This window comes from Hemicordylus capensis, chromosome 1, assembly GCF_027244095.1.
Source record: "Hemicordylus capensis ecotype Gifberg chromosome 1, rHemCap1.1.pri, whole genome shotgun sequence".
NCBI lineage: Eukaryota > Metazoa > Chordata > Lepidosauria > Squamata > Cordylidae > Hemicordylus > Hemicordylus capensis.
The window spans coordinates 64,688,245-64,716,144 of NC_069657.1; the positions used below are offsets into that span (position 1 = coordinate 64,688,245).

Sequence of the window (27,900 nt, forward strand, 5' to 3'; positions counted from 1 at the left end):
ATAGCATCTGATTAGGGGCCTCACATCACCCCAGTCTGCAGTTTGCAGTATTGCATAGTATATGTTGCAGTTTGCATAGTATATTCAGTATATTTGCAGATTCAGGATCTAGACCCTGAGGCGTTCTCTGGGTTCTCAACTAATTTGTGTGGCTTTCTTCAGTGTTGGCCCATTGCCCACACCTCTGGAAATACCACCCTCTACGCAAGTCTGATGAGAGAAATTAAGTAACAGTTCATTTCATTCTATATTTCTCCTTTTTAGTATGTTGACTTCAGGAGCAGTTGCTTGCCTTGGTTCACCATCAATTAATGAAGTACATCTTAAAAAGAGCAGAATTTATTTCCTCAGGAAGCTGAATATATTTCTTCTAGAAAACTAAAATACCAATCTCTTTGTCTAGTATGTTCCAACTGTATTGGTTTGTTTGTTTATTTAATCACATTTTATTTATCATATTTTTATACAGCCTGATATGTACATCTCTAGGTGTTGTGCAAAATAGAAAAACCCATTATAAATCAGAATAAAATCAATTACAATTTCACAGAATAAAGTAAAAACAATCTCATAAAATAAAAAAAATGGTTTTAAATTATTTCAGTTAAAAGTCTGAGTAAACAGTGCATTTTGAGGGTCTTCATAAAAGCAAATAGAGAAGGAGATGCTATTAGCAAATAGAGAAGGAGATGCAGGGAGCATACTCCAAAACCTGGGGCAGCCACAGAGAAAGCCCAGTCCCAAGTTGCCACTAAACGAGCCAGCGACAACCATAACCGGACTTCTCCAGAAGATCTTAATAGGCAACAGGGTTCATGATAAACAAGGCATTCTCTTTAATACCCTGGACCCAAGCTCTTGAGGGCTTTATTGGTAATAATCAGCACTTTGTATTTTGCCCGGAAACATATTGGCAGCCAGTGCAGTTCTTTTAAAATTGGTGTTATACGGTCCCTTCGGGTTGTCCCAGAGACCAGTTTGGCTGCCACATTCTGTACCAATTGTAGTTTCCGGACTACATACAAAGGCATCCCCACATAGAGTGCATTACAGTAGTCGAGCCTGGAGGTTACCAGCATATGCACCACTGTTTTCAGGTTGTTTACTTCCAGAAATGGACATAGCTGATGTATCAGCTGAAACTGATAAAAAGCACTCCTAGCCGCTGCCTCAACCTTAGGAACCAGAGAGAGTTTTGGATCCAGTAGCACTCCCAAGCTACCTACCTGATCTTTCAGGGGAATAACTCCATCCAGAACAGGCAGATCTAAACCATCTCGCAGGTTCTGACCTCCACCCCCAGTCAGTACCTCTATCTTGTTTGGATTAAACTTCAGTTAATTATCCCTCATCCAGCCCATTACTCCTAAATGCTCCGGGCAGGCATTTAGGGAAGTTATGCCATTTCCTGATGTGGTGGATATAGAGAAATAGATCTGGGTGTCGTCAGCATATTGATAACACCCTGCACCAGACCTCCTGATGATCTCTCTCAGCTGTTTCATGTCAATGTTAAAGAGCAATGGGAACAGTATGGAGCTTTGTGGAACTCCATACTTTAGTTCTCGCTTTGCAGAGCAGCAGTCTCCAAGAGACCCCATCTGGAATCTACCAGAGAGGTAGGAACAGAACCGCTGTAAAACAGTGCTACTCAGTCCCAACGCCCTCAGGCAATCGAGAAGGACACCATGGCCTGTGGTATAGAAGGCCATTGAGAGATCCAAAGGGATCAGCATAATCATACTCCCTCTGTCGATAGCCAATTGGAGATAATCCATCAGGCCGACCAAGGCAGTCTCAACCCCATAGCCCACTCGAAAGGTGGTTTGAAATTGGTCTAGATAGTCTGTATCATCCAAAATTGTCTGGCGCTGAGCGCCCACCACCTGCTCAATCACCTTGCCCAACCATGGAAGATTAGAAACGGGTCTGTAATTAGCTAACTCGGAGGATTTCTTCAGGTTTCTTCAGATAAGGTCTAATAATATTCTTCTGCCCACTCACAGAGAAGCATTTATAATATTTATCAGACCTTCTCTGATAAGATTAACAGATGAGATAAACCAAGTTGGGCAAGGGTCAAGAGAACAGGTTGTAGGAGACACAGTCCGAAGCAGTTTGTCCACATCCTCAGGAGTCACAGACTGAAAGTGATCCAAACTAATTCTATAAGAGAGTTGCTGGACACCTCCACAATAGAATCTGCCGTAACTGTGGAATCCATTTTGGCCTGAATACAAAAGATTTTATCCACAAAAATATCATTGAAGACATCACAGCGAGTGACTGATGGTTCCGAGTTCAGATGCAAGGGGGAGGGGCATATACTAGCTGCCTCATGACCCTAGACAACTGCTCTGGATGTGTATTTGGAGAAACAATGCACAAAGCATTACCTTCTGATTCCTTGCTTCAGAAAGGAAAAGCGTTTTTTAAAGGGAACCTGTGTTCAGACTCAAATCTCAGATGTTCTTAAAGAGTAAGAGTGGCCAACATTCTCCACAGCTTTAGGATGGCAGAGTTAGAGGTCTGCCTTCTCAAGCAGCTGATAGACTAGCTTCATGGCCGGCTTGCTTCGCGGCATAGTACACAGGGAGAAGGATGGGGATGTGATTTTTACTTCTCATCCCTCACTGCAAAAGCCTTGTTTGCTGATAGGAATGTGTCCCTGAGGGTCATGTGAAAGGATACAAAGAATGTCAGCAAGTTAGTCTAGAAGTGTATGTGACTAATGTTTAGATTAATATAACTTCTTGAGCATGATGCCAGTTACTACCATTCATACTGTGCAGAATTGCATGATGCCATTCTTTCTTTTATGGAGAGATTCTCTTACAAAAAGAGGGTGGTGCAAAAGGTATTGGTGGTGCATCCTTTTTCCCACATCATTTCCCCAGGCTCTTCAATTGGTATGTGTGAGGCTTCCTTATCTTGGCCATAATAAATCTGGATGAGTCAGCTTCCCTAATAATTTTTGCCCTGAACACTTTCGTAAGATACATTTGGTAAATGAAGAAAATCCCAAACTAGTAACAATACCATTCAAAATCCCTTTCAACGTTCAGGCTAAAAAGGACATCTATATGTTCATAGTATAGCAATACATTCCTCATTGTTTGATTTTTTTGTGTTGGAAAAACCGATCATCATATTGAACAAAGTGAAATTCTCTTATGAGAACAAGGCTACATTACCCCACTGGGGACAAAGCCTGCAAGCTGAATAACATTTTAATGTGATCGAGGACCTCGGCTTACACCTCTGCCACTTGTTCCTGTCAAACTGCATTGCCAGTCTCTTCTACTGCCAAATCTCTGTTCTTTCCCAAGTAATCCTCTTTACTGCTGGCCCTTTTTACCTTGTCAGCAATAAAGTTTTCTAGGCTTTCTCAAATCCTTTTTTTGCAGAAGAATTACCTTCTGAGTGTGGGGAAGGGAGAGAGCACATTTTAAAATGTCTCTTAGAATACATAGGTTTTAATATTTTGAGAGACAAGTAAGTGTGTGTGTGTGTGTGTGTGTGTGTGTGTGTGTGTGTGTGTTTCATGTAGCCAACATTGTCCAGGTCTCAGACAGTGACCAGTGTACAGATTAACCCTGCACTGACATGTCAGAGTTTTCTGTCACACAGGCGGGTGGGGGGCAGTCTGGGTTTTGGCCAAACCTTTTCCCCTGCAGTCATCTGTACCTCTCAAAACTATAGGTTGGGGGATCCACAGGAACATAGTTTTGGGAAGCACAGGTGGTTGCAGAAGAGGGGAGGTCATCCAAAATGTCATCATTCACACACACACACACACACACACACACACACACACACACATCTCTTACAATGGAAAGCCCTGGTGCATTGGTGCAAGGTCAGTCTGGATCTGGCCAGTGACTATTTTCCAGCCCTGCTACTTGAAATCCTTTTAGCTGGAGGCTCCAGGGACTGTACCTGGGACTGTTTGCCTGCAATGCACTTGCTCTGTCTCTGAACTGTGGCCACTCCTGAGTAAAGTATAGCCATTCCTGCTTTGTTAAGTGTTGCACACCTGTGTATGTAAAATATTAAACATTCATGAAAATCTAATGTGATATAATTAATTTTGTTTCTCATTTAACCAGGTAGTTGAATTTTAATCTGTACTTGCTGCAATACACTAACAAGTACACTGGTATAATCAAGAGACAAATTAATTAATAATTACTAACTACACTGTCAGTAATGCTTTAAGTAAGGATACAGTCAGTTTACTTTTTCCATTGTTTGCAAATCTAGATGCAACATCTCTAGACTGTATTTTTAGTGAGTCCCAAGAGAGTCCTTGACATGGTTATTATTGGAAGACACTAGAAGACACTTCGCTAGAAGACACTAACAAAATGTCGTCTTTGACACTGATATTAGAATAATGATAATTCCACATAATGAGAGAAGCATTTCTTCTACACTCTTTGAATATGAATAGCAAACCTTCCATCTACTGAAATCTTTCCCTATTTAATTGTAATCTAAATGTCTTTAGTACTCTGCATATAGTAAAAAGGGGGGAAGGTTTCAGTTCATCAATTGGAGTACCCTGAATTTTCCTTGTAGGTTTGTCTCTAATTAACATACCAGGTTTCTTACTAAAAATAAAACATGCAGGATGGTTTTAAATATGTTTACTCAAAAATATATTGCACTGATTTAAGATGATTTACTCCCTGGTAACTGTGTCTAGGTTTGTAGTCATGCAGCCAGATCCTATGCATAATTTCTCAGATATGAATCTTAGAGTTCATTTCACATATTTGCTAATGTGGATTTAGACTGATACCATAATTATACCTAATAGAGATAATAAAATTGTATTAAAATATTTTTCATGTTGATGATAAAGTTAAAATGTTTAAATTCCATGTTGGTCACAATATGTGTGCTAAATTCTTTAGAAGTTTACTTTTAGCATTTATCCCACATGTACAAAAAGGAGGGAGCGAGGCTAGGAAGATGGAGTTATTAACTTAGGGAATGCCTTGGTAATAATGTTATCTGTTGATTTGTTCAATTGGGAGGTTTAGAGAAGGAAAACATTCCTTCTCTAGCACAGTGTCAATATTATCTAGCAGTTTAGGCATTTAAAAAGTGGTATGGGATGAAACATAGAGGCTTAACAAACAGACCTTGGGAGTTGCATTTGTCAAGCATCTAGGAAAACTGTTCATGCATACCCAGTATCCAAAGCTTCATTGGCAGCCAAAACACAAAGAACTGAAAGGTCATTCTTCTTCCTGCCATGTGATGGTTTGTTGACGTATTTTGACACACTGGTACAATACTGAAAGATTTTGACCTTATTGAACACTTAGGGACTTAGGATTGGTTAAGTTATCCAGTTCTTGTGGAATTTCACAAATTCTGCACCCTCTCTCTCTCTCTCTCTGACATTTCCTACCATTAGTTAACTTGTTTCAGAAAATGGATTTGAATGAATTTAAGGTCATAATTTACTGTTGTTTTTCATTCAGAATATCATTTGTGGGGAAAATAATTCTGAATTTTCTCACAGAAATAAGAAGTAGAAAATTTTTATTTGCACCAAGGAAGTTTTGTCATCCTAAGAGGCTGCAAAGAATACTTGCATAATTTGTAAATAGAAAGTGTACTCTTTGTATAAAGTTTGTTCAAGTAAGGTCTGTATTAAAGCATATGTGTATTAATACATAGATACAATAGAGAAGGTGTCCAAATTAATTAGCACCAGTACAGCTTTATAACCATATTGTAAAGCTGTATAGCTTTATCTGAAGAGGGCTTAGACATAGTAGTACCCAAAACATGTGATTTGAGTAACCATTCCATATAATATAATATAAAATTCAGTATTTAGACAGTGGCAGCCTTAATATGACGGCTTCAGTGCATTTGGCAATCAGCCATTTCCAGTTCTAACTAAGGTTTGTGATATTAATATGTTTAGAACAACTTGCTTTTTCTGTAGTTTGACTGTTTGTGGTCTGACTCTGGCTGTAACAAAGAGGGAATAAATCCCCATAATATGTGATTAAGATTCCATTGGGTGATAAATTTCAATTTAGGAACCTGCTATGCCAGATTTAGACTGCCGTCATAAATGTTTTTGAGACTATTCTGTTTTTCCAAAAGTAAACAGAGTATTATATCCTATCATTGTTTAAATTATATATCTTTTGTATTTTTCTCTCCTACTTCAAATATTGTCACATCATTGGAGGCTATCCCATAATACAGACAGAGCGCTTTCAGCTTCCATCTGTATTACCGCAAGGCTACAGCTCCAATTTCCTTGGTATTTCTCATTCAGATCAGACAAGCATCTAGGCTTACGTGCGATAAGAGCTGACAGCATAGATCCTGCTATGTTTGCCAAAGGCCTGGTCACAGACACTCCACCATGTCAAAGAATGTCAACCCCCACAGACCTTACCTTTCAGAACTCCTTGTAATTTTTAATTGACATTTACATCTGACATTTTGAATGTACATCTTATTGTTGAGCCTTTATCTATATATGAATAGTAAAAACAATGTTGTGTGCAGTACTAAAGCATTTTAAGTAGGTTCTGCTGCTTGCTGAAACTCAGGCCTAGCTACATTCCCATTTCCATTGTGTAATTTTATGAGTGCTTTCCCTAATCAGTGTGTGTGTGTGTGTGTGTGTGTGTAAAGAAGTTAAACGTAATTGACAAAAACATAACATTGTGAAGTAGAGGACATACTAGGGGACAGTTGTGCAGTAATGCAGAAACCGTCTTTTAAATCATAGAAACATTATTTGGGATTTTTTAAATATAATACTTGGAATGGCATGTATGTATAACTACTCTAAATACTTTTTAAAGCATATTCATTGAGAGAAAATAATGTTTCGTTATTCTAAGTTGTGTGCTGTTTTCCTACATATGTTTTCTTAATACAAGCTTTAATTCGAAAATTTGAAAATTTATTAAATTAGTAAAAGTAATTATCCTGAATTAGAATAAGAAAGTTCAGTTGCTCATAAATGTCAATAAGCAAAGTACTAACAGAAGTGGTTTGTCACAAATGATGCTTCTTTCCTTCTAATTAGTTAATTTACATTTTACAAATTAACAGTAAAATTCAGATAGAAGATATTCCAGCAGCATACCATAGCATTACTGACCTGTATTTGTATCTGCCAAATTTAAGTTAATTAGAAATGTAGATGCTGTTTGTTTTATCTGTCACAAAGCTCATCTTTAAAAAAAGGCTAGACCCACTCCCTCCCTCCAACATTTATCATCTAAATAATAGTCTTCCCAAGATGGCAGCCTCATAATAAACTCTTTTCAGTGGAGTGATGGGTAATGAAGCTTGCTTGTGAAGGCAGCGAAAAATGTTGTCTAGCCAAATGCATGAATATGATGGCTGGAGAATCAGTGGACTTTCTCAGTCATCAATCTTTTTAGTAGCCTCTTAAACATCTGAATATTTTGATAGATGATCTAATAATTGAGTTATCTATCTTTCTAACTATCAGAGTTGCATAAAAATTATTCTCACATACTACTGAATATTAAATATATTAGATATCCTGTAAATTTTTTTTTTTTTAAAAAGGACCAGGTGGAAGAATTTTATTATATAAATGCCCATAGTAAATTAAAAAATTGAAGTCTTGTATAATTAAACCTTTAAAATATATATAAGAAAAGAGTACATACAGAATCTGAAATTGATTTCATACACAAGTAAGTCAGCAGTAAATTGATTCTATGCAAAGCAAGTAAAACCAAGATACTGAGATGGCTAGTGGTGAATGTGAATGGTGTTTGAGATGCGTTAGAGCCAGGGATTCTCCCTGTAGTTTGTTTTCTTGGCTAGGTAATTTCTCAACCGGACACCAGTATCAAGAGTTTAAAACAAAAGCTTTATTTAATTTGCTAGCAACAAAGCTCTTGGGTGTGGCCGCCCTCTAGCAATTTCTACATACTTTTTTATACTCAAACAACACATTCCACACTTGCGCATTGCATGCAAGCCAAGACATCCCTTTTTAACTTCAAAGGTCCCAGATGATTTCTCTCACCCACACTTCTCAAGAGATGGGTTTGTGGGCCCCAATTTCTACCCTCCCCACACAGACATTCTTTCAAGTAGTGTAATCAAATGCCTTCAAGGCAAGTCATGGGATGTACCAGACACGAAAGATGCCATCTATCTTAGCTAGCTAGATACTATTCAAACTAATAATGCTTTTTCTTTTTCGCTGCTCAAGCAAGTTGCAAATATCTTCCAACAGATGTAAAAGAAAATGTTTTTGGTAATCCTATCTGACTAACTGACAGTGATTCTAAATTTTTCATTTCTGGAATGTTTTGTTAGTAACTGAGAAATAAACCAGGAGACTTATGATTAGGAACCCATGTGGTTTGGTTTGGAGATTGGGGAAATGACACCAGAAAGAGGAGTGTTAACCATTTCCTGTTAGAACATAAGAACAGCCTTCTGGATCAGGCCCAAGACCTATCTAGTCCAGCATCCTGTTTCACACTGTAACCCATCCGATGTTTTGTCCTTCACCCAATCTAAATCCTCCCTGCCCAGAAGCTGCTATTAACTCTTGAAAGGGGAGGTATACTTGTCTTCATCTTCATGGAAAATAGCAATTTTTGGGAGGGGTGTTTTAGATTTGGAAAGGGCATGAGAGGAAAGAGTTAAACATCCTCCTCCACTGTGCTGTTTCCCCAATCTTGAAAGGATCCTGTGAAGATCCTAAATACAGATCTCCTGCATCACATCTAGCTTGGCCTATAGGCCATAAGTACTTAATATTGCTTTTTAACTTTTGAGTCTAGTTCTTCTGATTTGAGACTGACAAAGTTGAGATATTTGTGTAGGAATCTGAATTATCTGTGTCTGTCTGCATTTTGTATATAATAAATGCTTAAAGTCTTACAGTTACACAACATATTATTTAAGTACAATATGTTACAGTACCTTCCTGTTCCTGAACAATTATCTGTTTGTGAAGGGTAGTGTTCATGGTGTTCTTGGCAGATTGAATTAAACACATTTTGTGCTTTTATTCAACTTGTAAATAAGTGGCAAAAATGATTGTTTGGAAGTTGCTTGAATTTATGGTGATTTTGTATTGGGATGGGCAAACAAAAGAAGCCAGCAGGGCACAATTAAACAAGCACAGAACCTAAAGGTTCATGAGTAACACATGAAAACTTTTTTTAGATAAGTTGACCCTGCTAATTGAGAAAAGAGGCACCTTTTAAAGTCACCACTTTAACAGGTTTCTCTCTGATTCTCTAAGATTAAGCCGGGGGGAGAACAACTGGCCCTATCCAGCCCCAGCACAGCATCCCTCCTGTGGCTGTTGCTGGTGTCTGCCTTATGTTTCTTTTTAGATGGTTAGCCCTCTGGACAGGATACCATCTTATTTATGTATTACTTATTTTTCTATGTAAACTGCTTTGAAAATTTTGTTGAAGAGCAGTTTATAAATATCCATAGTAGTAATAGTATTTCTTCCTCCTCCCCCGCCACCCCCCCCCCAAATATAGCTCATTTGAAATACAAGAGTATCATATTTTAGCTCTTGACTTCTATTCACCATATGGACCTTATGTTCACAAATTCTTAACAAGGTGTATATACCTACATGTTTACTGGGGATTTTGTGAAAGAGAATATACAGTTTATAAAACTGAACAGAGTCAGTTTCCATTAAGTGGCCAATGTCTCTCTCACTTTAAGCAAAATCAGAATGTTTTAGAAAATATTCCATGGAAACTGCATCACATACTTCTCGCTTGAGTGTAATGATCTCCTGGTTCAAATGTTGTTCCGGAATCTGATCCTTGCCCTCATTATTGCCATAAAGGTGCTCATATAGTTAATAGTGTTCACACTTAGGAGCAAGGATGAATACGAAAACTGAAAACTGTTGTGAACTTGCTTCATGAAAGATAGTTGTTCCCAACCTGAATAATGGTTTCTGTGTGGGGATAGTAGAAAGCAGCATAGTTCTTTTACAATATTTTACCACTTGTGGCAGAGTTTATAGGAACCAGGGGCAGGCAGACCCCCTCTCTGTCTTTATTAAAAACTAGAAGAAATGCCAACAAGTCATAAAGGTGTCATAAGTGAGTAGAGAAGACGTCTATTATGTTTATGTGTTCAGATGTCTAGGAATTAAATTGAAACAGTGCACTTTACTGCTTTTTGTCTCAACATAGCCCTGTTTCCAAAAAGGAGCGGGATGTGTCCAGATGTCCCATCACATGATCAGGACAGGGATATGCCAAGAATGCACACACACTAAAGACATCCTGACATGCTATGAGGTCATCCTTTAATTGTGTGAGAGTGATGATCGAAATCACAATTCTACAAGGGCTGCGAAACAGAGTTTTGACCACATGTTCTGGTGGACACTCACCCAAACAGTTTCAGAGTCTATGAACCTAGGAAGCTGCTTTATACGGATTAAGACTATTGGCTCAATATTGTCTACACTGACTCAGCATTGTAAGGTTTCAGGCAGGGGTAATTCCCACCCATACGTGGACATGCCAGGGATTGAAACTAGGACCTTCTGCATGCAAAGCAGTTGCTGTGCCACTGAGCTACAGCCCAATCCTTTGCTTAGGAATTGATAAAGGAATGGTGCAGCTGTCCCTAGGTGCGCAATCAAGGGACACACTTTCACAGAAATTAAAGTGGAAATGTCAGATAGGAACACATAACTTTTGTAAAACCTGCTTGCACCTCCATATTAGCTGTCTACACTTGATATTACTTGAATATTTATTTATTAATTGATCATATTTTATACTGCCTGATATGTTCATCTCTAATATGTATTAAAGCAGGTAAACTGTTTGCCTGCATACTGTGAAATCACTATAGTACTACAGCACAATTCTGCAGATCCACATTTTTAGATCACCTTTGCTTGTTGTGCACACAGTTTGATGCTCTGGACACCAGCCAACATTAATTAATTAATAATTTCATGTTGCCCAGGACCGCATACCTGAAAGTTGTCATTTTCAAGTCTCTGCTATGAGACAGAGGACTAAGCACTGCTGGGTTACGTGTGTGTCTGTGTTAAATTATTATTGCATTATAACGGTATAATGCATTGACATACTATGGAACTATGCCACCTTCCTGCTCTCCATGCATACAGAATTTGCAGAGCCCAATGTACTTGGGGAGAGATCCTTCCCTTGACTGAAAATGCAGTATTCTCAGTCAGGGATGGCTCTCTTTCAAAGTACAGTGTGGGTTTTTTTGGCAGACAATAAGTGTTAGTCTCTGCAGAAACTTACACTGTACACAGAGTGAGGGGCTATGGAGCACATGGGTGAGGCTCACCTGGGCACTGTACCCGAATACAGCATCCACAGTTTTAATAACACCTGAGCAGGGCTATACTCGCTTTCTCACCTATGGTTGCAGAGCCAAATGTATAGTTCAAGCTGTATGGTTGAAAATCACAGTATATTTATTAGGGTTGTGCACAAAACAGATTTTGCATTTCTTTTCAAGCTCGAAACAAAATGCAAAACTCCCTTCTTAAGACCCACCTGTTTCGCCAGGCGTTTGCCCTTTTATTATTGTTGTTATTTTATTAATTGTTATAGGTATTGTTGTTCACCACCTAGAGTCTTTGGAGGAGGTGGTATATAAGAAATTTTTTAAAAATGTTCGAAACAGTTCATCGAAACAGCGGCCAAGCCAACTCTTGAAATGTTTCTAGCATCATTTTGGAGGGCTCTTTTTCTGGGGCGAACTGGTCTACCAATTGGGCTTGCTGGGTAGACCAGTCCTCCACAGTGAGCCAGCATGCTACGTCTGGTCTACCTGTCTCACGCAGCAGGTGGACTAGCCTGAAATCCAGACTTAGCGCATTGGCCTGCTTCAGAGGACCAGTCTACCCGCCGATCCCAATCAGTAGACTAGCTCTCCCCAGAAAAACAGTCTTCCAAAATGGTACTCGAAACAATTCAAGCTCAAAATGGGGTAGTTTTGTTTTAAGGTCAAAACAGGCCCTTTATTTTAAAGGCATTTCGCATCAAGCTCAAAACACTTCAAATGGCCATTTCGAGCTCAAATTGTTTTGCACATCACTAATATTTAACAGCCTTCTACACATTTATTTTCAATGTTTCAGTCTTTGGATGTGTAATTGAATTAGGACTACATAAACTTATTTATTTAATTATTATTGAGCATCTGTGTTCCTTCTGGCTTGTTTTTTGGCAGCATGCATCATCCAACACTGGTGTTTGATATGAACACCAAGAACTCATGTTCTTCTGTTTTTACATTTTTCCTTTGTCATGAATCCTCATAAGCATTCCTGGGTTTGCATATTAATTGTGAAGTATAACTATGCAGTTTCTCTGATGTATAACAACCTACCTATTGTTGTAGGTAGGTTTTAGATGATAGCAGAGCAAGCTATGCTTACTGTGATGCAGGAGGAAAAGTTGTCACCCACTATTTTTGAGGTTTGTCGTTTATCAGAAAGAGGCAATCTGCCGCGGGAGATCTCTGCGGACTTCCCTGTTTGTGTGGTCTGAACCTGTCTCTTCAGGTTTCATTATTTAGGGATGATGTGTAGTTAGATCTTATCAAAACTAATACTATCTGAAATACTAGGCTTCCAGTGGTCACACAACCAACATCAAGATTTCTTCAGTATGACTAATATTACTAAAGACAGTATATCCTTAAACTTGAAAATTGCTTCAGGGTCTGTATCAGTTACATCTTCTATTTCATTGAATGTTTTAGTTGCAGTTTTTTAAATACATATTATATATTTAAATTCATGCACATTTGTAACATTTATACATTTAGGTGTGGCTGTAGATCTGAACTTAAAATTACTAATACGTCACATTCATGCTGTTTCATGCTCTATTCTTTCTTTGTATATATTTTGCTCAATTTTATATGGACTGTAAAACAGTTTGTTTCTTCCATCAGGTTTGGAAATCCTTTTGGAGTTTTTCTTCTTCTTATGCTGCTTTGTTGATTTTAATAATAATTTAGCATTGCAATACATTGGCATGTGTAAAATTAGTGAACTCTTTTGAAAACCCTGTTTCCCACATTATTGGAGATTTTTAGAATATATACAAAGAGGCAGAATGGAATTTTATTTTTTATCGCAAAATACTTTTAAGTGATGGGTAGTGCTAGTATTGTCTAAATTATTTGGCTTAAAAACCATCTGTGTACTAGGTCTTTCAGTCTATTCCAAACGTATTTTTATAACAAAGTGAACACATCTCATAGACGAACTCTGGGTTTAATGTAATTTGAACCACTGAATTTGAATCTTGTCCACTTACTTGTTAGTATGTATGTATGAATGAATAATTGTATTGATTAGTAAAGTGATCATATCAAACAACCGACAAAGGTCTAAAAACAGGACAAACTTAAAACAATAAAATAAATTTAAACCTAGAAATAACAGTAAATTTACATTTCATTCATTTTCATTGGCCGGGGTGGTGGGGGCAGGTGTTGTTCTCTAATACTGGTATAAAGTTGACATTCAACAATGTAATGGGTCAGATCTTCCAAAGCAGCAGCCCCACAAACCCAAAGAACTGGACATCCTTGACCATTTAATCCATCTGCACAAAACAAAGATGGGTAAAGGATTTTTGATGTAAATGTAATAAATAATAAATAAATATCAAATAACAAATAGTTTTCTATCTGATACTGGGGTTTTACACCTGCCAACCAGCACACTACTCTTGAAGATGTAGGAGCAACTATATCAGATGGTGCTCTCATGTCCTTGTTTAAAGAGCTTTCTTGAAACATTTCCAAGAGTATTCAGTACGTGGCCTGTAAAACCATAGTGCAATACTAATTTCATAGTTTTTGAAACAAAAACCATCCAGAGCAAGCAAAATATATTCCCCAAGGCAAGATTTGGGGGTCCTGTCTTGACCCAGTTGCATTGTCCTAGTTCAATAATTAAACATTCAAATACTTATTACAGTTTTTAGTATTCCAGCAGGCTTGTGCAATTCTGGTCACACAATTGAGATCACAATTGGAAGTATGCTAATAGGATCTGAAAGACACAATTGTTTTGAATTCCAGAGCACATGCCCATGTACTACGATGTTTTTTCTTGGTTATGCAGTGAGAGGTCCTGTGAGTTTTGGAGACCTGAAACTCTAACCCTACTTGAATAAAGACAATGATGGCAGTGAGTTTCTGTCCAGAGTTAATCAGCTGCAGAATTTGTAAACTGCACATATGTCAAAGTTGAAAATGTTAGCACTCTAGTAGAAGCTTGAAAAGGTTATATCTGATAAAAGCCATCAGCAGTTAAAGAAAGTGATTTATGGGACTGTAATGACACAAAATGCCTCATTTATCACTCCTATATAGATAGGTTAAGGTTTCAGTGTCATACTTTAAAAACTTGACCACTTAGAATTGTCAAAATAGGGCCTTAATTGCCCATCATGCATTTCATTTTGAATTTCCCTCTCTAGATTTTTGGTGGGGGGTTTTGGATTATTTTATCTCGGATCACCATTAAACTTTCCTCATGATTTTGTTCCACGTTGTTCATATTTAATATTACTTGAAGCCTATTTTCAGCTATCCAAGCCTTTTTAATGAGCTAATCCAGTAGATATGAATACTGTTTGCTAATGTGTGATGGATAAAATGCATGTATAAATGAGCATGAAACAAAATAAGTTACAGTGCTGCTTTTCACTAGTTTTTTGCAGATATTTTTAGCTCTCTAGTTTTATGTGCTTCTCATAAACATTTCAAATACAGTATTAAAAAGTGTAATCCTTCAGTTGGTTAACAATGCCAGGTTTTGTTTCATTATATTAGTGTCATGTCCATCCGTTTAATGAACAAGGGGTAGTTTTGGTAAACAATGCTTTAAAAATGAATGCGGTTTCTGAAGGAAATTCTGTTGCTTACTTGGTATGTTTCCTGATCCTTGCATATGTATTCACAAATAAATGTCACTGAGTTCAAGAGAGATCAGTTTCCTAGTAGGATTGCAGCCAATGACACTTTTTAAAGCCACTCAATTTTTGAATTTTAAAAAACATTTTGCCATCAAATTATTAGCCAAAGAAAACACAATGAACAGCATCTAGACTAAGTCCTATTAATATTAATCAGTTAAATGGAATTAGTCATTTAACAAGTTCATCATCCAGACTAGCGCTGCAATAGTCAGGCAACCCTCAGGGACATACTTTCGTAATGTACAGTGCCCCTTTCGTGATGCACAGTACCCCTTCAGAGCATAGGGGAGACTGAAAACCTCCTCTTTCCCCATCTTTGCAATGGTGCAGTCTTAGACTGAAATTCAGCATTGCTGCACCAGTGCATTACTAGTCTGGATGTCATCCATTGGGACTAAATTTTCTCATTAGTTTCAGTGGTGCTTGGTCATGACAGGCTAGTCTGGACATTGCCAGTGGATACAGTCTACTTTAAGCTGCGTGACTGTGCAGTATGCGTGTTTAATAGTACATCTATTACATTGAAATGAATACTGTTCATTCATTGGGAACTATGTGAGAATATTACAGTGTGGTACAGAAAACCTGTTGCGGAAAGACTGCATTTTAGAGGACTTTATTTGTTTTTTTAAATGAACACCTTTAAAATAAAATGTATGTGTGTGTTTTTAATATTTAAGCAAGCATTGAGCTATATTGTCATCTAATATCAAATAAGAATTGTTTATTTCAGCAACCTGTCGGTAACACGCACCTAGATTTAATCCTTTGGTGGTATCAGTTTACAAAGTACCCATTTGAGAATGAAAATAATCATAAAACATATTTTCAACTTTCTGCAGCTGTACCATCCAGATAGCATTTAAACTTTTTTGTTTAAATAATGTTATTGGTTTGACAGTAACAAACAATTGTTGTTACAGGCATTAATTTATAACAAGATTTACTCAAAAACCCCGTAATAGTTTTTAAAATTACTTGTTATCCTTTGCATAGGAACATAGAAAGCTGCCTTACACGGAGTCAAACCAGTGGTCCATCTAGCTAAGTATTGTTTACACAGAATGACAGCGTCTTTTCCAAGGTTATAGGCAGGAATCTCTCTCAGCCCATCTTCTTTCTGGAGATGCTAGGGAGGGAACTTGGAACCTTATGCATGCAAGCATGCACATGCTTTTCCAGAGTGGCCCCATCACCTAAAAGGAATATCTTACAGCACTCTCACATGTAGTTTCCCATGCAAATGCAAGCCAGGACAGACTCTGCTTAACAAAGAGAACAATTCATGCTTGCTACCACAAGACCAGCTCTCCTCCCATTATTGCAGCAAGTATTATTTTTGGTTTTGGCTAGGGTACTTGCAATTATCTGAGGTCTTGGGAGGGATACACTACTCATCAAAGTATGGGGACAACTGAGTTGGGAAATTTGGCCAACATCTGGGAGGAAATAAGAAGTCTTAAAGTAATTTAAGACTGAATATGGTGACTCAGACCTTCACCCTTTGCCTTATGGCCTCCGCTCCCTCAGTGCCTGCTACATCCCTGTTGGCTTTTAGGAAACAACTAAAGATATATCTATTCCGCCTAGCTTTTTTAGCTGTTTGGTAGGAGACAGTTTACATGTTGGGGTATTCTACCCCTATTGAATTGACTGGGAGACTGAGAGTACTATCTATCTATCTATCTATCTATCTATCTATCTATCTATCTATCTATCATTTCTTGTATACCACCTCCTCCAAAGACTCTAGGCAGTGAACAATAACAATAGAAATAATTTTTTAAAAATTAAAGGGCAAAAGCCTGGTGAAAAAAGGTAGGTCTTAAGAAGGGCTTTAAAAGCTACTAAGGAGAGGGCTGGATGAATCTGGGGGGGAGGGTGTTCCAAAGAAGAAGGGCTACCACAGAGGAGGCCCTCCTACAGGCCCAGGCATCACACACTACACCAGGGCCCGGGACACTAAGGAGGGCCAACTGAGAAGATGTCACAGGACAGGATACAACTGGCCGAGTTATACTATGCACTTACATGTTAGGGGTTAAGAATACGCCACTGTTTTAATAATTTGTTTCTCTATTCCTATAGCTATTCAGATCACAACCTGTTTTTTCCAGTTATTATAAGGGTGACATTGCTTTGAAAATATATTCCTTTGTCTATTTATATCACCATAAATATTTTAGAAGATAAATAATACCCCAAGCATTAAATAACCCCTTTAGGAACCTGAGTTGTAGTTACATATGTTTAATACCCACAGCTCTTGGAGACATATTTGTCGATGGCACAAAAGGCTTTCTGAGGAAGGGGGCATTGTCAAAAATTGCCCCTTCCCTGGTGCAAGGGTGGAAGAATTAGTCTGGAAATACAATTAGTCTCTTCCTCCACCTGCACCGGTACTTACTTGCTCACTGGATGTCAGCCAGTGAAATTGACATAATGGGATATTGTTGACCCCAGTTACTGCTACCTCCCAGAAATAAATGAATAGTTAATAAAATGTTAGTTTTTGTTTTTACATTGCAGTTGGTGTCATACTTAATGCAACACTCACCTATCCCATTTTTAAAATGTCCTAAATAACTTGCCGTATTTTTTACCCCCAAGCCAGATTACTATAGCAGAGTTGGTGAGTTAATTCCTTAGTAGTTATGATTCATCAGAAATAATTTTAATAGTCAGTTCGTGAGAGGAAAAGCCTCATTATCAAGACATTATTTTTCAATCCAAAACTGCACAGAAACCCGAATGATCAATTTTGCCACAATTCCTTTTGCAGTTTTCCATAAACATATGATTTGTTTCTAAATACATAAATGTTGAAAGTGCTGTTTGATACAGATATGTTTACCATTCTTGTAAGATGGCCACAACATTGTTGCGTTAGCATACTGCCATAGATTATTCAGATATCATAAGATAGTCAAAGCAAAATCTTATCAGTCCGTGCTTTATATAACCCCTGTTAACTGAGCAAAGATGCACTTTTAAAAAGTGGTGATTCTCTTTATTTAGCAGGGAGAGAGCAACTGGTCCTTTCCAACCCCAGCACAGCATCCCTCCAGTGGCTGTTGTTGGTGGCTTTCTTATGTTTCCTTTTTAGACTGTAAGCCCTTTGGGGACAGGCAGCCATTTAATTAATGTATATATGTATGTATGTAGACCGCTTTGGGAACTTTGGTTGAAAAGCGATATATAAATACTCGTCTTATTCATCATATATAAGTTCATTATTTGATTTAAACAGGGTGTTTTAAATATAGCACCAAGGGAAATTTAAATGTTATATGAACTTGTGGGGGGTTAATTCAAAATTGTCTCATTGCATGAATTTTAACATGTTTTCTGAACAACTAAGAAAGAAATGTCTTAAAATGTCTTAATTACGGAGTAAGAAGAGAGAGCACATGTCTTTTAGCATATCATCTTTCAGTTGTTGCTCTGAAAAATAAAGCATTCCAGCCTGGTTAGAGAACTGTCAGGAAAATTAAAATGCAAAGTACTTTGCAATGCCTTAGGAACCTTTCTGCAAGACAAACTTGTATTTTTTATTATGGAATCCCATACTGTTAATGGATTAAATAGAGATGAACATTCTGTTACTAAGACAAAGTTTAAAAATATTAAGCCACTCAATCCATATAGCAAAACATTAAATTTAAATACTGGCCCACATGATGTGCAAGGCAACACCAGTGTTCCCAGGTATTGGTATGCTTCCTACAGAGTTATTGCAGAATAACTTAAATTAGTGGAAACCAGTTCTGGATTTTCTGTTCCCTTATATTAATGCAACTGGCCAGTCACCCAGTGGCTGGAATATTAGTGTGATTGTTCCTGACTATAAGAAAGGTAGCCCAGCAGCTCCAGGTAACTCTTGCTTGGTAAGTCTGATAAGTATACTTGCTACTCAAGATTTCTCTTGGAAAAATTGGTTGAGTGGGCTGATGCTTTAATTGCCTGAGTAAGCAGGCTTTAGAGCTCATAGATCATCGATAGATCAGAGTTTAATATTTAATCATATCATTAGTAAATATACTACATTTCATAAATCCCAGCTCTATGCTTCATTTATTGATATGAGAACAGCATTTGATAGTAATAATAAAGAGAATCTTTGGAATGAATTGTGGACTATATTGATGAGGAGCTGCTTATGCTGATTAGGACTCTTCCAGTGTTCCAAATGGCCGGCACTATTGCACACATGGAAGCCAGCCCCGGAGGCATTGCAGAAGAGCACACTTGCAGAACTAATGTCACTTTATTCAGGCTTTTGGCCAATGAGCTGTCCTTTGTTCTGGTTTTGTGTGTTTGTTGTTTATATCTTGTTACTAACTATCTTGGTGTCCTAGGATGAAAGGTGGTTTATAGTCATAAATATAAATAAACTACCTAAAACAATGTTCCTAATGTAAGCAGCGCTGCACAAGTGTGGGTATACTGTTTTAAATAATTGTGCAACTGCACACTTGAAGAACATAGCTGGGGCTGGCTTCCTCATGTGCAGCAGCCCACCCCAATTGGGAATGCCTTGCATATTATGTGGTTCATAGGAAGATACTTTCTGGATCAGGCCCAAGTTTGTTAGTCCAGCATCCTGTTAGCCCACCAAATGCCTATGTGAAGCCCACAAGAAGAAGATGAAGATATTGCCCTCTCCTATTGTAACTCCCCTGCAACTGATATTCAGAGGCATCCTGCCCCTATATTTGGGGGTATCATATACCCATCAAGACTAGTAGCCATTGATTGACTTATCCTCCATTAATTTGTCTAGGCCCCTGTTAAAATTGTCCAAACTGGTGGCCGTCACCAAACCCCATGGCAGAGAATTCCATAGCTTAAATTTCCTGGCAATGAGTTACATGGGATAATCCCTGGTTCTAGTGTTGTAAGACAGGGAGAAAAACTTCTCAGTATCTACACTCTCCACACTATGCATAATTTTATAATCCTCTGTCTTGTCTTCTCTTAGCCACCTTTTTTCTAAACCTAAGAGTCCCAAATGTACAGCTCAAACATACAGCCTTACCTTGTGAGGAAGGTGTTTTAGCCCCTGATCATTTTGGTTGCCCACTTCTGTATCTGTTTCTAGATCTATAATGTCCCTTTTGAGATTTGGTGACCAGAGCTATCTATATACTTATTTCTCGTAGCCGGCATGTGTGGCCTTAGGAATTTGGCGGCGGAACTCTCGTGTTGTGAGAGTTCCAGCCAGGCTTGGGCGAGCCACAAGAGTTCAGGGGAAACAAAAAATGGCAGCAGCGGGCCGGCGCAAAACAGCCAGAGGAGGTGGCGGTGGGATGGTCTGGCCTGGCCAGGCCGTCCTGCGTGAGGAGGAGGAGGCGGCCGCTGGGCAGTAAAGGCGGCAGGACGGCCTGGCCTGGCCATCCCGGTAAAGGAGGAGGAGGCAGCCGCCGCCGCCCAGTCTGGCCAACAAAGGGACAGCCTGTCACTGTGTCGAGAGTGGGGCGGGGGGGGAGGGTAAAGAGAGGGGGAGGGGCAGGAGGGAGGGGGAAAGAGAGAGTGGGACAGGATGGGGTGGGGGGACAGCCGGCCCCAAAGAGCGCACAGATGCTCTGTGCGGGTCGGCTAGTAGACAGTATTCCCTGTCTTTAACACATAATAAAAATTTAAAATGCTTCTTATTTTTAATAGGACATTGGAATTGATGAAGTGATCAATTAACATGAAAGGGACATTGCCATTAGGAATGTGCGAAACGTTTTGACGTCAAAATGCTTCAACTCGAAATGGGGCGTTTCTATTGTCTTGAGCTCAAGACAAAATATCCTTTAAATAAAGGGCCTGTTTCGAGCTCAAAACAATACAACTCCATTTCAAGTGCCATTTTGGAGGCCTGTTTTTCCCTTGCTGATTGGTTTTCTAGCACTGGCTACCAATTGACTTGTGATCTGGAGAGTGGCAAAAGGGTGTATGTGTATGTGTGTCATATTTCTTGGTGATTGTTGTGATGAGCTCCATGTCCGGCCTTGAGACTAACTTGTGCTTCACTCACTGCTCTGCACTCTGTATTGCAGTGTATACTCAGTCAAAATGTGGCTGAAGTTGGTCTATTTAAGCTTATAGCTATGCTTGCTGCTAAGGGTGCTGCTCTGGCAGCTGTTGAAATGCTAGGAAGTAAAGAGCCATTATTGTGTGAGAGAGAGCAACTAGTGCCAATTATGTTACTGCACTGCAGGAACTGTGGATGGCAGTGAACTCTGGGTCTGTGATTCTTTCTTGGCCATTTTTGGACTGTGCTTGAAATGTGTGTTCTGTGTTGGGAGGGACAGATCCCCTTTTACTGTATGCTTCTGCAGTGTTTTTCAAGGCAGGGTTGTGAAATGTATTGCAAATTGCAATGCAAAACTTGTGTGGAGTGGAGAGCTGGTCTGGAAAGGAGAGCTGGTCTTGTGGTAGCAAGCATGACTTGTCCTCTTATCTAAGCAGGGTCTGCCCTGGTTGCCTATGAAAGGGAGACTAGAAGTGTGAGCACTGTAAGATATTCCCCTCTGGGGATGGAGCCACTCTGGGAAGAGCAGAAGGTTCCAAGTTCCCTCCTTGGCTTCTCCAAGATAGGGCTGAGACAGAGTCCTACCTTGGAGAAGCCACTGCCAATCTATGAAGACAATACTGAGCTAGATAGATCAATTGTCTGACTCAGTATATGGCAGCTTCCTATGTTCCTAATTTTTTTTTTAAAGTTCTAGAAAAGTCTAATAGAGAAACCAGAGGATTCACAAAATGTGTACACTGAGTGCAGCTTGTTCCGGCCATAGAGAACAATGGGGGAACTCGAAACACCCCATTGTTCCCATGGGTAGCTCCTAGGGACACCAAAGCAGGTTGTGTGGTAGGGCATGATGTGTGCTACCTACCACTCAAACCACAAAACAAATGGGAAAGTGGGCGACTTTTAACAAATTTCTAACCTCTCCCGAGAACCCCCATAGGATCTTATATCGTTTCAAGCTTCGCTCTGTTTGGCTGCTGTTTTAACAAAACTATTCAGCCATTTTGTATTTTGTTTCAAGCTCGAAACAAAATTCATAATCTGTTTCATGCACATCCAAAATTGCCATAGATATACCCTAAAATGGGGTTTCTTAACCTTGGGCCCCCAGATGTTGTTGGACTACAACTCCCAGAATCCCCAGCCACAAAGGCCATGTCTGGGGATTCTGGGAGTTGTAGTCCAAGAACCAGAAACCCTGCCCTAAAATAACAAATTTTCTTGGTGTTTTGTTTGGAGGTATCAAAATAAGAATTGAAACAAGTAGGCCATATGAATGTACTGTCCACAGTTATTTTGATAAATGTACCTAATGTGTACACATTTTAATCTATTTGAGTGTAACTCACCATTCACCTTTTCTTCAGTAATGCCACTATCATTTTTTTAAAATGTGGAAATGCATTTATTTGCCCTTTTGAGTTTAGTTTTAAAATGCCTAATTAACAGCATCTCTGAGAACTTAATTGCACTAAACTGCTTTTGGCACACTAGGGAAAGGGTAACCTGACTGTGTGATAAGCCATTGCTTACAAATAACCTTGACTTGCTCATCTTTTAGAGCTTGGCTGCTTTCCTCAGCCTTGTTGTTGTTCTAGGAAGGTTTTTGTAAGCTTGGTTTGCTCTCACCCTCAGAGCAAGCCCATCAATTACGCTGACCAGCTGGTTTGTCATAACCAAGTACCAAATGAATTTATGTACAAGTTATCTTTCTTTGTGTGGAGCTTACTTCACAGATAAATCAACTTCACAGAAGTGCATTTCAACACATGTCTTCACTTTGTTGAAAACTCATTTTCTGTAAATATTAGAGTTTTTGCCTTAGGTACAATTCAAAAGTTCACCCAAAAATAGTATTTATGATGGTTGCATTCCATATAGAACTGATTGAATTATTTCTATATACAGTTTAAAATTAAAGTATATTATTTGAAGCTTATGAATCGGGGAGGGGGAGGATACATTTTTATCAAAATTTCATTTACCTTCTGTACTTTCATTTGAAATATCCTGCTACTCTCTGTTATATGTAAGAAAATTAAGAATCTTAACAGAAAAACTTAGCCTTTTAATTGAGTAGTAATCATTTTGAAATTTAATCCATACAAGGCAGAAGTGCTTCTGGTCAAGAGGGTTTCTAATCTAGGAATATGTTTTCAACCTATGTTGTATGAGGAATCATTTCCCTGAAAACTCAGGTTTGCTGTCTAGGAGTGCTCCTTGACACAAATCTGACCTTGGAGACTCAGGGGTTAGCTGTCGTGAGATGAGCCTTTGCCCAGCTTAGGTTGATGCATCAGTGTTCCCCATTCTTGAAAAATGCTGTTACAGCCAAAGTGAGGCATGCTTCAATCAGCTCAAGACTGGACTGTTGTGCTCCCTCTATGTGGGGCTGTCCTTGAAGATGAGTAGGGCTGATCTGTTGGACCATATGACATTAATATTGCTCCAACTGCACCATCTAGCAGTTTATTTCTGGGCTTTCTAGGTGCTGGTCATGACCTTTAAAGCCCTTCATGGCTCAAACCATTGTCTAAAGGGCTGCCTTCCGCTGTATAAAACTGCCTGCTCTCTACAGTTAACTGAAAAGGTCCCACTCCTTTTGAAGGGCAGTTGATGAGTATGCATGGGAGGGCCTTCTCATGAGTGGCATCCAGGATGTGGAACTCTCTGCTGTAAGAGATTATGCTTGCTCCCTCTTTATGCTGCTTCATACACCATCTTAAAAACCTACTCATTTAAAATAACTTTTAACCTACATTAATGGCATTATGGGAATATTCTCTGACCCATATATGAGCCTGCTGTTGTCCCTGCCTTTTCTTTTTTGCTATGGATTGTATTTTTATTTGTTGTTTTAATCTGACTGTTGCAAACTCCCTTGGACATACAGTGGACCCTTGACTTACGAACTACTCGACATCCGATGTTTTCGACTTACGAACGACAAAAATGGCCGCACGCTTACGAATTTTTCAAGCTACGAACGGAAACCGTTGGGGGTTTAGATGCGGTTTCCTCGACTTACGAATTTTTAGATGCGGCTTACTCGACTTACGAATTTTTTCAGACCTCCGTGGGTGCGCTTTTCAACTTACGAAATTTTTGACCTACGAAGTGCATTCGGAACGGATTAACTTCGTAAGTCGAGGGACCACTGTAGTTGGAAAGACAGGATATAAATATTTTAAATAAGAATAGAGCATTATCTAAATACATTCCACTGTATTGCTTGTAACTCAATAAAGCTATAGCTAAAGCATACGTATTCTGCTTCACAAAAAGAAGAGAGGGAGGTAAGCTATAGGTAAGCACAACCTGTCACCAAGAACAGCGGGGGCGGGGAGGCAGCTCAAACTCTTAACAGCTTTCTACAAAGGTCAAAAATGGTTTTAGTTGGATGCAAGATGCTTGGCACATAGTGAGCCCTTTCTCATGAAACATGAGAAAGGCTTGAAGGAGCGAGGAGAGAGAGCCTCAAAAAGCTTACCTCCCCCACAGACAATCCTCTCATTGCTGGGTGGGCGGATAGGACGCCCAGACAACTGCCGGCTTCTGATGTCAGCAGGGAGGTTTGGGGGTTAGGAGGCCCCTGGAACTCCCATAATGCACCACATAAGTGTGCTGTTCATCGACACCAGCCAGGAAGCTACTGGTGTATGAAGCTCCACAGCACCCACACACGATCAGTTAGCCCGGACTAATGGTGTGTTTGTACCCTTAACCCTATCTAACCGCCAGGGCTCCCTTGTGGGTTTGCTGCCATGCCATCAACGGGAGCCACAGGGCTCCTGGCAGTACTCACGTGCAGGCAAAACCAGACTGGGCTTCCCTAGCCCAGTTTTGCCTGTGCGTGAGAAGAGCCTCGGTCTGGAAAAGAAACTGTAATTTTAAAATTTTATTTATTTATTAGATTTATATGCTGTCCTTCATAAATGAATCCATGGCAGCTTACGTGGAACAACACAATACAATACAATAAAACAGAACAACTTCTAAAATCATAGGAACTCAGGATAAAATGTAGTCATTAACATGAGGCAGTCAATGCATAGAATTAGGAGAAGTCTTTCTGGAATAAAAGGGTCTTCAATTTTTGTTTAATTTTAAACAAAGTGAATTTGCAAGGGTTTAGAGGAAAGGATGGCTTTGAGAATAGGGTATGCTACAGCCAAGAGCACATGCAAAGGTCAGTAAAAGGGTGGCCATTTATAGGTCATGTCACAGCGTCTGAGAAGTATGGGCTAGTAAATTTTTTGAATGGGTGCACAAAGGTGATTGGTAACTGGTCTTGGAGGAGAGATTTACCATTTTACTTCATGGTGCCATTCCACTTTATTCTGTCATGTCTTGTATATAGTTTTATAATCCTTTTTTCTTTTCTTTTTACACATCCTAGAGAAAAATGTGAGTCTCTTCACTTTCAGGTTAAACTATCAAAAAGATTTTTCAATTGAGTGAAGCAGTCTTAAATCACCATAGAGTTTGAATCCTGTTACTCACTAAATGTCACCTACTGGTGCTTATATTTCATTGCTGCCTGAAAAAGCTTGCTTTACAAAACTTTGGATGCACCAGGTATCTGCTAAAATAAATACAAAGCATTCCATCTTTATCGCTGCAAATAAAGAGTATTTTAGCATGAGAACTGAGGTTCCTGAGTGTAATTATATTTGATTACTTTTTATTAAAGAGAATGTAGCAGTCATATTAATCAGACTATCTTGATTATGTGTATGCTTTCAGCTTTCTAGATATTGTGAAAATACCTTTTAAAAGTTGATATACATGTGCATCAGTGAGGCCCATGAGTCAGTGTGTTTGTACTCAATAATATAACTCCATTGAGGGGTATGGGGCTTTGCAAAGTAATAACAAAAAGGCAGATTAAGCACTGTGGGGGAGAAAGATGAAAACAAGAGTAAACCAGGGAAGTCGTTACCAGTAAAGAATCTGTTCCCTTCAGTGACAGTGTATACTCTCTTCAAGCTACTAATAGTTGAGCTCTTGAACCCTTGTATTTGTTATTGTAAGTTAATTTATAAAGCACGGCACTGCCTTTATGTGTTAACAAACATGCCCCGGAAACATAGTGATTTGGTCCTAAACCTTTCTGGGTGCTTATAAGGACGGAGGGAACTCTGGCATCAACAGGGGAGTAGCCTGGTGGAGAGGATACAGGAGCTTGGAGTTTTCCAGCCCGTCTCCTCATTCTTGGCCAGGAGATAGATATATTATAGCCTCCACCCTCCCCTCTTCACTAGCTTGGATAGCCTGAAGACCAGCTTTGCTCAGCTGCTGTTCTGCTGTTGGCTGCTTTGTTAACGTTTGGCCGTCCTTATCCTAATTGCCTCATAACTTCTGCCAGTGGGCACTAATTCCATCAGCACTGTCTTGGAGCCCTTGTTAGAGGAGGGACTCTGAGTTTTTGGGTGCTTATAAGGATGAAGAGAATGCTAGCAGAGCAGCTGGTGGTGCAGCCAGTGCTAGGCGGCCGACCTGCAGGCAGCCAACAGGAGGCCGGCCATTGGTGCTGGGCCTTTGGTGTGGGACTGAGGGCTGGGACATAGCATGGTATTGCATGAGAATACAAGAAGCCGAGCCTGTGGTTGAGAGGGCTTTTATTGTAGTGTCTTGGGTGAAATAAATCTATTATGTGTTCAGGTTTTGTCCAGAGATGGAGAGACTGGAGGAGTGTCCATTGACTGTGGACCAGCTATTCCGGTGGTGGTGAGGAATTGAAGAAGTAGCATTGGCAGGTCAGCAGTCCATTACAGGGAAAGAGAAATCAGAAATTTAATAGCTGTTTCCCCTTCCAGCTATCCTGCCGGCTCTTTGATCTTGGGGAACAGTGCCAACTACCCAAAGAGCTTCACCTTGCTCCTTTGTTATTCCAGAATAAACCTGAAATCATCCACAATTTGATTCTGGATGAAGGGGCTGGCCTGGTATGTATTACAGGCTGGGGGAGGCTGGTCCCATTCTGGTCCCAGCTTCTCCCTCCAGGGTACTCTTTTGAGGAGCAGGTGAGGGGACATGGGCCAGGAGGTGGAGTGGCTGTGGTCTATAAGAATAACATCTTCCTTACCAGGATCCCTGTTGAAGTATCTGGTTATATCAAGTGTATATAAAGTCTGGGAACCAGGGATAGACTGGGATTTATGTTGGTGTACCAATCACCCCGCTACCCAACAGAGTCCCTAACTGAGCTCACGGATTTGGTTGCTGGGTTGATGTTGGAGTCCCTCAGACTTGTGGTGCTGGGGGACTTCAGTGTTCACTTTGGGACCAAATTTGTCTGGGGCAGCTCAGGAATTCATATCAGCTATGACAACTATGGGCCTATACCCAGCGGTCTCAGCACCTATGCCCATTGCTGGTCACATGCTCGATCTGGTATTTTACTCTGATCAGGATGGTGTTCCATGGGTGGGGACTCTTCTGATTTCCCCATTGTCATGGACAGACTACCATCTGGTTAATGTTGGACTTGCACACACATCCCACCTCCACAGGGGTGAGGGGCCTATTAGGATGGTCTGCCTGAGAAGGTTATTGGATCCAACAGGATTCCAAAAAGCCTTGGAAGGATTTAATGTTGGTTCTGCTGGTGGTCCTATTGATAACCTGGTGGAGAATTGGAACAGTCAGCTCATTAGGGCAGTAGACACGATCACTACTAAGCATACACTCTGACCCATTTCAAAATTGGCCCCTTGGTATACAAAAGATCTACCGGTGCAGAAGTGGCAAGGTAGATGACTGGAGTGCAAGTAGAGAAAGACTCGACTCAAATCCAACAAATTAAGTCATAGAGCACATTTGAAGATCTACACTCTGGCAATACGTATGGCA

At 39.6% G+C, this 27,900-nt stretch overlaps 1 protein-coding gene and 1 long non-coding RNA gene across 4 annotated transcripts in view; one reads left to right on the forward strand and one right to left on the reverse strand.

The window, feature by feature from the left end:
- CDIN1 (CDAN1 interacting nuclease 1) overlaps positions 1-27,900 on the forward strand; it is a 222,430-nt gene that overhangs the window by 141,864 nt on the left and 52,666 nt on the right. The window contains exon 11 of one of the 3 annotated variants that reach the window (XM_053306339.1): positions 265-397. The exons of the other annotated variants lie outside the window; for them this stretch is intronic. Within the exon in view, the coding sequence (XP_053162314.1) occupies positions 265-382 (118 nt within the window). The 3' untranslated portion in view covers positions 383-397. Of the gene's footprint in view, positions 1-264; positions 398-27,900 lie in introns of those variants that run through there. 3 annotated transcript variants of the gene reach the window in all.
- Positions 13,444-24,639, reverse strand: LOC128349686 (uncharacterized). The gene is made up of 2 exons (XR_008318922.1): positions 24,536-24,639; positions 13,444-13,640 (listed from the first exon to the last, which is right to left on the reverse strand). It is a non-coding gene; the product is annotated as an uncharacterized LOC128349686 (long non-coding RNA).